Source organism: Halichoeres trimaculatus, unplaced genomic scaffold (assembly GCF_033239565.1).
Source record: "Halichoeres trimaculatus isolate MK-OKI-2021-1 unplaced genomic scaffold, fHalTri1.1 fHalTri1_scaffold_19, whole genome shotgun sequence".
NCBI classification, from domain to species: domain Eukaryota; kingdom Metazoa; phylum Chordata; class Actinopteri; order Labriformes; family Labridae; genus Halichoeres; species Halichoeres trimaculatus.
In genome coordinates this window covers 19054228-19070531 of record NW_027437197.1, presented here as the reverse complement: position 1 = coordinate 19070531, position 16304 = coordinate 19054228, and the positions used below count along the sequence as shown (strand labels likewise).

Genomic DNA, 16304 nt, shown 5'->3' with positions numbered 1-16304 from the left:
ACACTTTAAAAAAAATCAAGAATAATTGTTCATGTTTGCTTTATTGGGTCATATAGGGAAAAATTTTAACTTACTTTCAGTGTTTTTATTAAACAGCTAAAAACTTCTTATAGTAGCTTTAATTTTTTCTTCTATTTTTTAGAGTGAAGATAGCCTGCTGTACACATGACACCAAGCTTGTAAAAAGCTCTTTACTCTACTGAAAGTGGCCTTGGCTTTGTTTGATAAAGGAAACTGCGAAATCTGGAATGCATCTGTCTCCCTTCCAGAATAAAAAAAAATATTGACACATTTTTTTCCTGTTTTGCAATGAAGAAAGTTATAAAACGCCATTTCCCTAGATCACGTGACCTGGTCCGCCCTCTCCGCCGACCCTTCTTGAAATTGTTGTAGCTGTAGTAAGTGTTGTCTCAGTCTGCTCTCTCTTTCTGACAGCGATGGAGGACTTCAGGCATTTCCTGGTCGCCCTGTCTGCCGCCGCCGCAGCTGGGCTTGTCACCATAGTATTTGTGCTAAAATGGGTCCTGCACTTCAGAGAAGGTTTAGCCTGGGATGGAGGACCAGCCGAATTCAACTGGCATCCGCTCTTGATGTTGTCTGGCTTCATATTCTTGAATGGAGTAGGTGAGATGAGGCTTTTCTTTGAAGATTTTTAGGCTAGTGGATGATAAAATAGAGGAAAATCAGCAGTTAGGAGAAAGATTGTAAAGGGCGGTATGTTACGTCCAGAACGTTAAGGGAAAGTTTAATGCAAAGAATTTCAAACAAAGCCCATATTACAAACTTATCTCCCACTAGGAAACGCAAAATCTGCTAAAGGGGGAGCATTCAGACACATTACATGTTGACTTCATGTTGTTTCTATCACCTAAAAATATATCTATGTGATATAAAAGTTGGTACCATTAACTACAACTCTCAACTTAAGCATGCAGGAAATAATCTAATATGGTATGATTCTTTCTAAGAAAACAATGTTTATAATGTTAGTTATGTAAACATTTGCTTTATGGTTACATCAAGAGTTTTTTCGCTGACCTTGATATCCTCTTTTGCAGCCATCATTGTCTTCAGACTCCCATGGACCTGGAAGTGCAGTAAACTAATAATGAAGTTCATTCATGCAGGCTTAAACTTGGCAGCGTTCACTTGTGCCACTATTTCTTTCGTGGCAGTTTTTGACTTCCACAATGCTGCCAATATCCCCAACATGTACAGTCTGCACAGCTGGCTGGGCCTGGCTGCTCTGATACTGTTCGGTTTACAGGTACATTAATTACCTCCTGGAATTTTTACTGTAATCAACAGAGAAGAATGTTGCAGGGTTCTTTGACAGTTATGAGTCTTGAAATAAACAGGACAACATTCAGACAAGTACATTAAAAATGCAACTTCTAAATTTTGATTGTTTTGGGAGGTTCTTAGTTAGAAAATTAAATGTTTTTTTTTTCCTTCAATGAGCAGATTGTTCTCTCAGTCACCATCTACTTAGTGCCATTCACACCAGTATCCTGGAGAGCAGCATTTATGCCTGTCCATGTGTTTGTTGGACATTCACTTTTTGGCAGTGTGATTGCTGTGGCACTCATGGGAATAACAGAGAAACTTATTTTTGGCCTGTAAGTATCACACACAAAGTGCTTCTTGTGATTGATCTCAAACCTCCACACCTGATTCTACAAATAAAAGTGCTGCCTCACAACTTCTGTAACCAGTTTTTTGCTTTGTGATCCAGGAACAACCCCAAATATAAGGACTCTCCCCCAGAGGCAATTTTTGTGAATGTTATGGGAATGCTCCTTGTGGCCTATGGTGTTGCGATTCTCTGGATATCCACTCGACCCTCTTGGAAACGTCCTAGGGATGAGGTTTTGAATACTTGGAATACCAGTGCAGGAGGTGAGGACACCACCAAAGTGGGTCCCTCTTTGTCTCAGATGTCTGATGAAACCGAAGCTGACGGTCATGTGGATGTGAGGAGAAGGGGTAATAAATAAGATGATCAGGCCAAGTGATTACAAAATGATTCAGCATAGATGGGTTGAATGTATGTCTAAGCTGGACAGAAAGAGTTAAAATCACAATTTCTATCTGCTGAATTATCAATATGTAACTTCATGTATTTGAATCTCACAGTAGGGAAATCATCTGCACTGCAGGGATTAATTACTAGGCTTATTTTTCCTGTAACTTGTATTATTGTAAGCATGTACAAAACTAGAGTGACTTTATAAGAAATAGTTGATGATGCTGGCATACACTTTGTTTACAATTTGTATAGATTATTGACACTGCTATTACTCTAATATATTTTTATTTCGGTTTTTGCAATTCATAAATAAAGATTTTTTTAAGAACTATTATCGAACATTTGTTACTCCTGAATTCTAGCTGACATTCACTGAATCTGTTAATATTGTAACTGGAGCCTTCAGATAAAACGATGAGCTCTGGTTTGTGGCTGTCGCACTTGTAACATACATATTTTGTCTCAGAGCTTCATGTCAAACAAAGACACTGCATTTTGAGTTTAGTCGAGTCTCCATCTTGACCTCAGTTGACAGCTGCAAAGCCACGTCAAAGCGGAATAATCCTATATGGCTCTTCCCGGCACCCGTAGGTGAGCTTGCAGCCCGATTGTTTTGGCTGTGTTGAATTTGAGGCATTTGCTGTCAGGTCGAAAACCTGAGTTAAGGTTCGTAATCTGCACGCTAGTATCATATTTACACTTGTGTTACACACTTGTCAAATATATATGTATCCGTAGCTATGTTTTTAGTCCAACTACAAAAAGTTGAGTTATTTTTCTGAGTGGTCTTCAAAGATGTAAGCGCATGACAGCACTGCAGACCTATGTCCGGTTAACACTGCTGCTAACAAATAAAGCTAACGCTTCATGTATTTGGCCGAATGTTGGGGGTTCAGTTTTTCAAATCACATTTCTGATACTTCAAAGAGTTTTATTTAACAGCAAGCTGTACCAAGTGTGGCTTTTAAGCTTAGTGTATTTTTGATAAACATGAAGGCTAGGCTAACTCTGTAGCCCCCTACAACAAGGAAGGCTAACGCTAGCTGAGGCCGATTTGATACTTAACATTGGGATTTCTATAAAACTGCTTCGTGGAAGTGATATATATTGAGTATTGTTATTTCTTTTAAATTGAAATTTTGTACAAAAACGTCAACAATGTGCTTATAAGAACCGGGGCTTAGGACCTAAAACCAGATGACCGTGTGCTAAGCTAACCGGCTGCAGTGCATACTGTAGGGTGGGGCTCTGTGAGCCATCTGACAATGAGTGTACAGCCTGGATGAAGTTATAACCGGTTATGACGCCGCTGATTTGCCTTCTTCGTCTTCTTCCTCTTCAAGCCACTCACTTATGAAGTATAAGAATTTTGTTTAATCTTTTCTAGCTTTTAAATCTGAACAGAAAAGTATAAAGGCTCTTTCATCCTCATACAAAGTGGTACTGATGCTGAGTATTTGCCCTGAGGTGATACGTCCTTAGCGGATTCACACATGGGCACCTAAAGCCCGAGTTTTTTTATTTTTATTTATAGATACCAAAGCTTAGAGAAACATATTTTTGTAACCGACAAACAAAATAAACTTTTTGCTCGTACACAGTTGTGGCATCATGTCTTCCAAGAGTGAGCTGAAAGCAGAGCTTGAAAGGAAGAAGCAGCGCTTGGCTCAGATCAGAGAGGAGAAGAAACAGAAGGAGGAGGAGCGCAGGAAGAAAGAGGTATGTTCATATTCTGTAAACAATAAGATATCCACTTGCACTAACTGTGAAAGTAGAGACGAAGCACATATGTTTTGAGCCCTTTGATTTTTGTCATTTCTGTCATTTCTTACCACATCACTTAATCCAATAACTGTCACTCTAAGTTGTCAATACTTATGCAGTGTTCTAGACTGTCCTGTATGGATTTAATATTTCTTTTACTCCTTTGTGTATCAGTTGTAGATACCTCTTATTTCTATTATCTAAATTTAACCTTATCTTGGTGACCCAAGAAAGTTCAGGATGAAATATTTCATGATTTAATATATAACAAGTTTAAACATAAATGTAAATTTTCTTCACTCAGGTATACATCAAATGTCCCTACATTTCATGTGGGTACATTTCATTCCACATAGCAGCATTTGTTTATGCTATAAGTATTCCCTTTGCTACCCAAAATGAATTCTGATTGCAAGAAATATCTGAAGCGTCATTTGTTAAACTTGAAAATGAGCTGCACATTTCAACTGACAATCTTTGCAAGTTTCTTCTGGATGGCAGACAGGAGTATGACCTCTCTCAAATCAATGTCCAGACTTCGTGGAACTTCATTGACTTCAACAGAAAGACATTTGTAAAGTTTGAATCCCAAGAAGGGCTTAGGTGGGAAAAACAAAATCTGAAGACTAAAAACCAGAAGGATCAAGAGAATGATGCTGAACAAGACATGGAGAAGTATCTGAAGACTAATTGAATAGATGAATAATAATGGATTTTTTTATCAATCAATTTCTAGTCTATTTTCACTGAATTTTGAGTTTCTATGTAAATTTATTATGTAACAGACCATGAAGTATTGGATCCTGAATTTTGCTGGGTCACCAAGATAAGGTTGGATATATACAATAGAAATAAGATGTATCTACAACTGTTACACAAAGGAGTAAAAGAAATATTAAAACCATACAGGGCAGTCTAGAACACTGCATGAATAGTGACAACTTAACGTGACAGTTATTGGATTAAGTGATGTGGTATGAAATGACAGGATAGGGAAAAAATCAAAGGGCTGAAAACATGTGTGCTTTGTTTCCACTTTATCAGTTAGTACAAGTACAAGCCTCTGTTCTCTGAGATCAGATAGACATACTGTATATTCTTAGCGGTTGCTCCAATAGGAGATGCATTTTTATGATTCTAGGCAGACCAACTGAAAGAATCTGCGCTAAAGCAGGATGATTCAGACCTTGAGAGGAAAAGGCGGGAGACTGAGGCCTATCTGCAGAGTATGGGCTTAAGCACAGATGCTCCTGTGGGTAAGTTAGATTTCCTGAGTTTTGGATTGTACTCACCTTGGGCAAACATAGTAAATACATATAGTCTGTTAAATTAGCCTATTTATTGTTTGAGTTGAAGATTTGTTTTAATACTGCACAAATCTAGGATCTGAGTATTTCCTTTACTCAACAGTAGACCTGAGCATTGGGTTAAAAATCAGAAAAATTCAGATTCTTTAGAGGCTGATGAGTGGAATGTGTTTACTGGCTTATGAGGTCACCTGACGTTAGTTCAGATGAACATTATTCTCACTCTTCAAAGGTCAGGCCACTGGCAGAAAGCTCAGAAACATTCATGTTAAAGTTTGCATTTATTTTTTGTTACATTCTGAGCCAGTACTTCCATACAGTGAAATATATTAACATATTTATTTGTAAAAGCACTGGAAGGCACACTAACATCCTCACATCAAAGCTTTTAGCATATTTATGTAGCATTCTCATGACTAGAATGTAATCATATCATCCAATTTGACATGTAAAAGTTTATGGATGTAGCATTATAACTGAATTTCTGTCCTAACTCACAGCATTGTAGACATTTTAGTGAAGTCAGTCAAAACAAATTAATAAAAAATAAGAAAAATCTCATTGAGAGAACTTCCCAAAGCACGTTGCTGATAGGGCCTTTCATATTTAAATTTAAAACTATTGCTTCTGCAAGTTTTCTTTATTTTTGGTGTTGTAGAAACATGAATGAAATTGGAGGATAAGGACAGTATGCTAAATCAGTGGGCCTATAAGAGCACTGCTGTGTTGCAAACAGCAGGTGGCAGAAGAGATCCATAATAACACTGACATGCAGAATGCAAACAAACTTGAAACTCTCAAAGCATTTGTTTTCTGTCTTCTGTACTTTCATTGGATTTATTTTACAGTTGGTATAAGGATGATAACATCAGTGTTACTGTTTTTTTTTACTTTCTGTCATAGTTTGCTTCAGATTATTTAGAGTGACTTGTGTATGAGTCACCTGCTCTCCCACAGCTTTCAAGTCTTTGCTCTCAGCACAACACTGCCAAGATATCTAATGAGAAAAATAAACATTGATGCATTTCATTCTGTGCAGGGAATAGCTCAGTGTATCGGTGTAACAGATGACTTTTGTCTTTTTGAACATGTAGCCCCGCCTCCTACGTCTCCAACAACCAAGTCCGCGGGCACTCCGAGCGAGGCGGGGAGCCAGGACTCTGATGGAGCTGTGGGACCCAGGTACACACATGAACCCACACACAGACACCCTGGGGAAAAAGTGCGGATAAAGAAGGATTTTCATGTTTTTTGCTCTATGCATCTGTGGAATCAATCTAAAAAATCCCTGATGAGGAAGTACCTGTGGCTATTTATCCACCCAGAGCAATAAATGTTAAACACTTTACACTTAAAATGCCAACAAGGACATGGTCTCAAGGATTTTAGGTCAGCAACTTCTACACATACATAATCATATGGAATGTGCTTTGAAAAATATAAGTTTGTTTTTGCGTTACTTTCAACTCTACTAAAAGCATGATTACGCTGAGAACAACTGTGCTTAAGTCTCTGATAAGTCTCATTACATTAAAGTGAATGATGGCAAGTTCATGCCAGTTGAGAGCATGTTTATTTAATTTGTGTGCTGTTGAATTAGGACGATCTTAAATTAACAATAAAACTGCAGGCTGCTGTGATGCCTGGGGGACTTCTTAACCCCTAATTAGAGCCCCTTCCCTGTGCTGAAATTCAAGCTCCCCCAGTGTCCCATCAGGCCCAGGGAGCTGTTCCCCCTACGTGTTGACTCATTTCCCTCACCAGCATGGCCATTTCCTAAACACATGGAGGTCATGTTTTCTCCCTGAGGGCGCTCTCTCTGCCTCTCCCTCTCTTGTCGACATAACACTCTGAGCCTTTGGTGTGACACAGTTCAGATTTTGCAGACCTGCCACTCTGAGTGCATCCATGCATTTTAAGCAGAGAAGCTCTGTCATGTTTCGTTTTGTGTACGCAGGTTCAAGCTTGATGTTGCTTAAAAAGTGTGTTGATTTCATGAATATCTGTTACCGAGGAGCCAATCAGCATGTTTTGTGCCACAATGCTAACTGTATCTCTCCTCCTCATTTGTGCTTGCTTCTGTCTTTCACTAATGCTGCCTTGTTGCTGTGACACTAACCAGGACTCTGCACTGGGACTCTGACCCGTCCACTCTTCAACTTCACTCTGATTCTGAGCTGGGGTACTGGACACTCTCTTCTCTCCTTTCCTGGTCATTTTCCCTTCTCTCAATCTACGGCATGATTACTATGTCTGTCAAAGTCATGATTCAGCTAATACAGTCCAAAAATAGAGTCGAGAAGTGCATGCAAAAAAAGTCTTTTAATAAATTCACAATGAGTGTTGAACTAATCTGAAATCTTTGACATCCCATAAAACACTCATGTACTTACTTTGATCAGCACCGTATTTTTCTTGCATGGTTACACAAAAAAACAGATGATAAAACAAACAGTAGAATGATTATTTTATGTTATCTTAGAAATGTTTTGTAGTGATAGCAGGATGTGCAAAGTTTGAGTCGTTTTTTGCTTCTAGGCGCGTGACACCGAAACTGGGAATGGCCAAAATCACACAAGTGGACTTCCCGCCACGTGAAACTGTGTCCTACACAAAAGAGACCCAGACACCAGTCATGACTGTGCAGAAAGAAGGTAATTCTTACGTAATGTTACACATTATGGCCACTACCATTTTGTCCAAACACCTGGTTCCTTTGTAAAAGAAAAACAGCGTTTTGCCTCACATCCTCTTCAGAATTACGCAAACCACAGTATTGAAAGGCCGTTCAAATGTACAAGTGTGTTGCCGGAAGTGATCACCAAGTCGAAGAGATTTGATTGGAGATGAAAGGAGAGGGGGGAAAAATGAGGCACAGGAAACACAAGAAGCCGAAGGAGAGATTACACTCGCACAAGTCCTGCTCCTCTGATCCTCACCACCAACCCCACTCTGGGAAAACTAATGAGCAGGATGGGAAAACCAGTGACAGGAAGGAGAAAGCGATTCAGGAGGGAGATATGAAGCTCTGCACATGCGACTGCTTGCTGTGAGTGAAGCATGTCGATGTGTATGTAATTGCCGCTCTGGAGCTTTCATGTGGTCAGGCGAGGAGAATACTCGGGCTACTCCTAACATCCACATGTTGAACAGATGTTTGATAAAATATGCAATATCTGTGGGTGTGCTGCTTGTTCTGGGTTGATTAATGTAATGATAGATGGCAAATTATGCGCTCGACTTAAACCCTGATTAGAATTTTTGTTTTCTGTTCTGATTTTTGTTTTTATTAGACAGATCTGACAGAACTGGAACTACCGGAATGATCAAGCTTTCCAGGCTGTTGGCTTCATGTTTTTGCCTCAGCTGACACATCTTTTTAAGAATTTTGAAAGCCTGGTTAGGGTTTTAAACAGTGTGCTGATTGGTGGTTGTTGTCCCACCAGGTGATGTGTAGAAAATTCAGATGGGGCATGCAGTGCCAGTAAGATAAAATTGTGTGATTTTGTGGAAAGACTCCAAGCAGAACTAGTGAAGGATGAAGAGCATCCCTCTGTTTGTCATCGCTCTTTACTCCGGACTCTCCTGGGCATTGTAAAACTGTGTTAAACAATGATGGTTTCTGCCAGCTGTTCAACAGCCCCCCCTTCTCCCCCCACTCTGCCACTATGTAATCATTTCATCAACTTCCCCTCGCTTCCCTGTCTTCTCCCTTCAACGAGCAGCCACATAACAAAACACACTCAGTGACATTGTGCATTTTCACACCATCACTTCTGGCACTCGATGAGGCGGCATCCCCTTCCCCTGCTCGCTCCCCTCGGCGCATTTTTGATGCGCGGGGCAGCGTCAGGCCGGTTCTCTGATTGAGCGATTTATCATGTTGTCAAAAGGAGGCAACGGCGCGGCACTCTCAAGGTCAGCGGGCGGTGACTTTGGAGGGAGCGGCTGCTGCACACCGAGGATTTCCAGAGAGTCTGCTGGACATCTCTAAAAAAGGAGGGAAATGTTTTAATATCAGCTGCCCTGTTGACATACAAAACGCCCCTGACCTGTGACAGAGAACAAATCTTTGTTTAAACGTTTGTTTGTTTTTTTAAACGGAGAAACATTGTTTTTTTTTTCACCACGGAACAAGAACGAGGCAGAAGTGGTGGCTGGTGCATGTTTATAACTGCTCTAACAAAAATCCCAAATATATTGCATACATGATTCAACAACAGGTATTGTCACACCTTATCCAATTTTAAAGGAAGGCCTTGATTTCTTTGTTAAGTTAAATAATGGGTTAAAAAGCTCAAAAAAGCTTGAACTACAAATTTCAGAGATGAACTGATATGTTCCAAAAGTCTGTCTGTGGCGTTGTGTATGTCATAGTATGTCTCAAACATAGACTGTGCAATAAATGGACCTAGCCTCTGTGACATCACCTGTCTGTTTCTGAAACAGAGTTTTGAAGCAATTTGTCAACATAGGCCATATTGAAAATGGGGGCCGGCTTTAAGCCTCCACACTAACAGCCACAGGGTGCCTGACTGTCAATCAGTTGGGTGAACTTCTTAAAAATCTTTTAAACTGCTGAGTAAGAAAATAATTCACCCCCCTACATTGTGTGCTGATAGTGAAACGAGTGATTCGGACAGAAGACATTTTTTGTAGCAGGCTGTAAATAGGTTTATTTCTTATGTGAAGATGACTTTTTTTGGCTTAGCGTGTTTGTGGTTTCCAGTCTTTGTGCAGCCATCCTCAAGTGGACGCTCAATGAACTGCAACTTTAGCACTTCCACATTGGCGTCATTTTTCTAAACCAAATGTTGCCCCTTGGTCTCCATCCATAGGACACATCTCTCTGCTGCCACCTGTTTGGTGGGGGTGATATGTGAACCATTTGGGGTGCATTCATCCTGTGCCCCAAGAACCCCTTTCATTTGCTCATATGAGAGCAAATCTGTCTGTACAGTTCACCCAGTAATGTCCTCTCAGATGTCTTTAGTTGCTTTGTAAAATACGTTGGGAGAACTGAGATACATGAGTTTTAATAAAAGTAGCTCTATTCCCACTGTAGATCATTTTAGCATCAGAGTCTTCAGATTGATGAATATCTGTGCCCTGGTTACAGTATTCCTAGATTGCACTTGTAGGTAATATGCAGCATCAGTATGCTCTGTTCAACAAGAGGCTGTAATTATGGAGTAAGATATTGGTGGAGGTAGGGGTGGTGTGTGTGTGTGTGTATGTGAAGTGGTTGGTCTGGAGCAGCGTTTAAAAAGGCTTGTCAGGATTATGAGTGTGCAGAGCCGTGCTGTAAATCTAATATTTAATTGAATGTGATTGTTTTAATCACTCTGAATTCAGAGGCAGGTCAAAACTTTTAATCACAAAAGCCCTTTAATGGCCTTCTTGTGTGAAGTGCCACTTGTAATTGTGGTCAGCTTTTATGCACTTGATGATTAGTACTGTTAAATATCTATTGTATTCCTCTCCCTCTGTAATACTGTTGCTAATAATTTCAAACAGAACATGTTTTTTTCTGGGTTTCATACTCAGCGCTCTGATTTTATAGTAAAGTTTTAAAGAGGAGATTCCTAGTTTGAGATTTCTGCTCATCAGTGATCTTTAGACTTCTGTGTCACTGGAGACATGTGTAACCTGTCAAGAAAACAATAGTCTCCTCTTTCACAGATGACCAAGTCTTGACCAGCACCATTAGATTGACAGATTTTTGTTTGCCTTGAAGCGATTCACCTAACGTTGCACTACTATCAGTTGTGTTGTGATTCTAGACAGTCTATTTTAAGAAACAAGAAATGATATTGCATTTATTTTTGTGTGTTTATTGTGTAACGTTTCTCTTCCATGGGTCATTATTGAGCTTTTATACCACAGACTCAAAGCCTCGCTGCACGTGCTCAAGTCAGACCCCTGGTTTCTTTGAATGTATAGAAATTGGGGGGACTCCTGAAGTGAGAGCAAAGGTAATTTAGTTTTGAACTTTACATCGCCGTGTTTGCATTACTATATTGCCCGCTGACTAAGACCTGTGATTACTCCCTCCCCCTCCCCTTCCCATTCCCTGCCTCCAAAAGCTTTTATTTCTTAAGTGGTACAAAAGCCATAATTGGGCCCTGCTTTCAAAGGAGGTGGCAGTGTATGGGACATCGCTGATCCGGGTGAATTCTGTTAAATGCAACCCCCCCACACACACACAACTTCCACCACCGCCCACCCTGGCTATGTGCTACTACTACCCCCTCCACACATCCACAGCGGGGTCACCAGGATCACTAGCTTTTCTCCAAATGGCCATTTTGGCTGGCAGGTGCATTATACCCTTTATTTTCAGATTGTCTATCCGCTTCTAATGCCTGGCAGGTTGATTGCTCTGGCTGCCTCACCAGGCAGAGGGCTGACGAGCACGGCCGGGACCATCTGAAAGACAGTGATTACTGTTTTCCTTTAAGCCTGATTGAGGCCCTTGAAAGGAAAGATTTTAACCTTGTCCTGTTGGCTGCAGAGTATGGCCGCACATTGAAATGGCTCGTGTCATCAACCCGGTTTCAGTAAACTCATCAGTGCACCCAATAACCTTCTTCCCCAAACCTCCTCTGAGTGAGGGGATAAATCACTTTATGGACAAAGTGACAGATGACATTATCATTTAGATTATCTCAGTAGGAAGGAAATTCTGGCGTGCTGTGCTGTCATCTTAGATTAACTATAAGACTCATACCAAGATAAATGCCTGTAGGAACCAGGCGAGTCCTTTTCCTGGGCTCATGAATCTGTTTTGTCCTGCTTTTGCTATTATGCTTTACATTGAAAGCTCAGTCTATGTTCCGTCTCTCAGAGATGTGTTGTGAAAAAAAAAGGCATTTATCTCCTTCGAGGTAGAACCGGTGTGCTGTTTGCCAGCTGGTCTGGCCTGTATTTTGTTGTACATTCTCTGAGGTTGAATAGGAGTTGCAGGACCTCCTGCTAGGACGGTAATTGCTCAGGCTTGCTGTTCAGGGAGAAGCTTGTCTCGGCTAAGCCAGGCGGAAAACCTCTGTGCCATCCCCATGCCACCTCTGAAGAGCACAAGACAATCCCAGCATCACCATCTGCTTTTGCACCATGCCGTCATCTGGTCAGACCAATGGGACGGGGCCACGGGCAGCTGCTCCAACACCCCTCTGCCCCGCTGCCCCGTGGCCTAGAAGGGGTTCAACCTGCCACTGTGACACAGAGGAAGCAGCTACACTGACAGCTCGACTCGCTTTTGAAAGGCTGCGGTCTCATTAACAGTTGGGATAGACAGGGGTCCCTATGACAACAGGACCCCCGCTGTGCTGTGTCCCTTTAACACAAACGACAAACTTCCCCGCTTTAGAGGAGCAGGTTCTTTTTGAAAGGCGACATTGTTGCTGACAAACCAAACAAATGGAAAGCAGAGATACAGAATCGGTCTTTGGCTGTGCACATAATCACCGGGTGGAGCTTTTATTGAAGGGAGAAAATAATGGAGATGGAAGATGTAGTGACCAAAAGGTATGAATCGTTTGTAACGAGGCATGGCTGTTGTGTGAAAGCTGTTACATGTGTTGAGATTTAACGCCATTTACGTGTGAAATTTTGACAAGATGTAAATCATAGTAAACAAGTATTTAGAATGTGACTATGAAGAGATGTGTCTTTACAAGCTTTACCAGTGTTTAATATAACTCTCCTGTTGATCCACAGAGGAAGAAGAAGAGGAAGAAGCTGTTCCAGCTCAACCTGTAATTGAGACTCAGACTGAGAAACTGGACCAGAAAGAGGACGAAGAAGGTACGCAGTCGCCAGACATGATGCTGAAATCAAATCAAGCTGCTTCGTTTTTGGGATTGTAATGAAGTCCGTGCTTTCACTTTTAAGATTCACACCTAACTTTTCTGTGTTTGTCATTTTTCTGTGTCCAGTGCCCCCCCACGAGCTCACAGAGGAGGAAAAACTCCAGATCTTACACTCTGAGGAGTTTGTAAACTTCTTCGACCACAGCACTCGCATCATCGAGCGGGCTCTCTCAGAGCACGTGGACCTCTTTTTTGACTACAGCGGCCGTGACCTGGAGGAAAAGGAGGGGTAATAATTGGACAACTTGTGTTTTTTTTTCCTTTTTTCCCCAAACTTGTAATTGGCTTTTGAAGAATGGTTTTTATTGATTTGTGGTTGCTTTGTTTTCCACAGTGAAATCCAGGCTGGAGCAAAGCTCTCTCTCAACAGACAGTTCATGGATGAGCGCTGGTCAAAGCACCGTGTCGTCACCTGCCTAGACTGGTCTCCTCAGGTCCTTTTCTTTTCTTTTTTGTCCCTTTTTGCAGCAAAACCAATAAATGAACACAATTCTCAGAAAACTGTCTGCAATTATCAAAATGTCAATCCTGATGAATTTCTTTTGTTTTGTCCCAAAATGGTCATAATTGTTGCTAATTGGCTGTTGAAACAACTTTGCTTTGCACCACCATAATGCTTTATGATTAGCTAGCTTGAGTTTGACAGCGTTTACATTTATCCACAAGTCCCTCGGGGAAAGTTACTTATGTCCCACACAGATTGTCACTTAGTAAGCGGCAGTAATGATTTGTTTCCTCTGGTGTCTGAGTTCATTGAATGCATTATTCTGCAATGACTTCTGACAGTGATTGAACACCAGCTCCATGCTAACAGTGTTTGGGAACTCAGAGCGATATCCATACCGCTGTGATTTGAATGAATGAATTCAAGAGCTTTAAATCTGAGATCAAGTATCAGAGGCAGCAAAGGTTAACGGTTCGTTTACATCTGGAGGATTGATCATGCTGGTGTTTTAACATGAGCACTTTAATGGGCTTAAATTTCAGATTCTCAAGAAGCTTCTCTGCTTTTCTTTTGTTTGAACGTCTGAAAGGAAATTAGATGCATGTTACCAAAGTTTGTTTGGGGGGAAGGGCAAATTAAACGGGCCATAAATCTTGAGGAAAGGCTTACTCATTCTTTCAGGCATTCAGCAGCACCACACAGGCCAGGCAAGGTTTGTCCACATGGAGCCAAGCCTGGGGCACACGTCTGCCTCCTCTCCATGCATTCATTTGGCATGATCCTGTGTTTTTTTCTGTCTCCAGTATCCTGAACTCCTGGTTGCCTCGTACAACAACAACGAGGATGCTCCTCACGAGCCAGATGGCGTGGCCTTAGTGTGGAACATGAAGTACAAGAAGGCTACGCCGGAGTACGTCTTCCACTGTCAGGTATTAAAAGTCCTTTTTTGCTTGTTTCTCCCTTCACCCACGCCTTCGCCATAAATCCAGTGGCTTCCTCTAAGGTTAGCATAGAAAACCGCCAACCCAACAGCCCCTGTTTGCTCACCCTCTCTATTACTCCCCTCACCCTCCTGCCTTCACTCACATTCTGAGTTCACCATGCTGGCATCCACCGCCACCACATTCATCCACAAACACATGTTCGTGAGGCGCCGGAGAAGACCTGTGGTGCAGAAGTTGAATGGAATCTGAGCACTGCTGCAGGATTAAGTGTGTGGGGCAGGGCTGGTTATCATGTGCATCCAAACAAGGGCCCTGTGTTCAGAGTAGCAGCGCAGCTCCTCTGCTCTGCCCAGTCTTATTATAATGCCTGCCCCGAGGCTCCGTCACCACGACAAGTTGAGTAGAACCACATGTTTCTGCCTGCAGAGCGGATGTAGACGCAGGCGTATTGCTCAGATGAATAAAACTGAACAGAAGTGTGAATGCAGTTTTCTCTGAGCCTCCCCGGTCAGACTGTAATGAGATTTTCTTAAACCATGCGTCACCTTTTCGTCAAGAAAAGTCCGTTTGGAAGATATACCGTGGTGATAGTTTAAGTAATGAGTGTGTGAAGGCCACCCAAAAAGCAAAGGCAGGTAATGAAATACATGAATCAAGTCATGATCCAGGAGTTTATAATAAACCTGTTAACAAGTGAAAAGGTTTGTATTTTTCCCCCTTTAAAAACTGAACCATGAGTGCTGAAAGATGTGTTTGGTTGGGTGAAAGGGAAAAAGTAACATGCCCAGAACAGTCTTCTGGATAACTTTGAGATGAAAAAGTACAAGTTCTGCTGTTTTGTAATTTGTAACATTTGATATTTATGCGTTATGTTGCTGCACTGTAGCTAGAAACTGGTTGGTTCAGTTTTGCATGTCATTTTTCAGACCTGAGAAGTGTTGTTTTTGAGTTTTCATCATCAACAAGGAACATTTTGATTACAGAAACATCTTTTTAAACTAGATATAAAATCTAGCTCCCAAAAAAGCAGCTTTCTGAGCCAATACAGGCCTCTAATGCGATACTGATATCTGCAGGCTGTGATCAGATACTCGTGTCATGCCTTACTTGTTCCTGCAGAGTGTGCTCCTGCTTCACTGTTTCAAAGACTCTCAGCATTGTTTGTAGCATGTGTAGTAGAGCAGACACAATTCATGATGATTTTAAATGTTCTCCGGTGTAGTCTTTGCAGAAAAGAAAAGACACAGCCTCCTGTAGAGTCCTGTTGGTGGAAAAAACATCACATTCCCTGCAAAAAGATTCATTGGAAAAATTAGCTAATTTTGGCATTTATATGTAAATTGGTTAAGAAACAAGTCTCAAGTACCCTGAGTCCAAGTAACCAAAGAAGACTACAGGTCTCTTTTACCTCAGACTCAGTAACTTTCGGCAACTTTCTTACTTTGTCTGTTACAGTTTGAGATTGTCGCCATCTTCTTTTGCTTTCGCTTCACAGTCTTTGAAAGCAGAATTCACGTTCTGTGGTCTACTGAAGCAGCTCTGCAGGAACTGTGGCTAAATAAGATTGTGAGAACTCAGGTGAACACAAAAGAAACTGAACAATAATAAAATAATGAAACAGTGGGTGTGAGTTCTGCTCTTGTATGCAGCCAATGTTAATGTCCAAGTGAAGCTAAAGACCTGAAAATCATGAACCAAGTCTTGGTCTCACTAGATTTAAAAGTCCTGGACTTAAGTTCTGCAACACAACTGTTGCTTTTTAAAATAAGGCAAGGTATCACTCTTTAAAATTCCATAACTGTCATATTCTGGTAGATATTAAGATGTACCTCACTGAATAACCCGTCCAGTGTCTCTGAGCTGGTAGAGCATTGGTCTACAAAGTGGACCAGTACTCCTGTTCCCCCTTCAACTGGATTTGTTGCACTAAACCCAACCTGTTTA

At 41.2% G+C, this 16304-nt stretch overlaps 2 protein-coding genes across 4 annotated transcripts in view; both read left to right on the top strand.

The window, feature by feature from the left end:
* The first annotated feature begins 364 nt into the window (after window positions 1–364).
* On the top strand, window positions 365–2290 carry cybrd1 (cytochrome b reductase 1). Its single transcript, XM_074695165.1, has 4 exons — window positions 365–624; window positions 1059–1267; window positions 1465–1619; window positions 1736–2290. Exons 1-4 carry the CDS (start codon window positions 438–440, stop codon window positions 1995–1997), a joined length of 813 nt encoding a protein of 270 aa, XP_074551266.1. The 5' UTR covers window positions 365–437; the 3' UTR covers window positions 1998–2290.
* A 277-nt stretch (window positions 2291–2567) lies between these two features.
* Window positions 2568–16304, top strand: part of LOC141807995 (dynein, cytoplasmic 1, intermediate chain 2a-like) — an 18080-nt gene continuing 4343 nt past the window's right edge. The window contains exons 1-10 of one of the 3 annotated variants that reach the window (XM_074694258.1): window positions 2568–2695; window positions 3631–3748; window positions 4935–5049; window positions 6195–6282; window positions 7223–7312; window positions 7639–7754; window positions 12820–12906; window positions 13038–13200; window positions 13306–13405; window positions 14220–14345. In XM_074694258.1, the coding sequence (XP_074550359.1) occupies window positions 3641–3748; window positions 4935–5049; window positions 6195–6282; window positions 7223–7312; window positions 7639–7754; window positions 12820–12906; window positions 13038–13200; window positions 13306–13405; window positions 14220–14345 (993 nt within the window). In that variant the 5' untranslated portion in view covers window positions 2568–2695; window positions 3631–3640. The remainder of the gene's footprint in view (window positions 2696–3630; window positions 3749–4934; window positions 5050–6194; window positions 6283–7222; window positions 7313–7638; window positions 7755–12819; window positions 12907–13037; window positions 13201–13305; window positions 13406–14219; window positions 14346–16304) is intronic. The other 2 variants (XM_074694259.1, XM_074694260.1) reach the window with 2 other exon arrangements.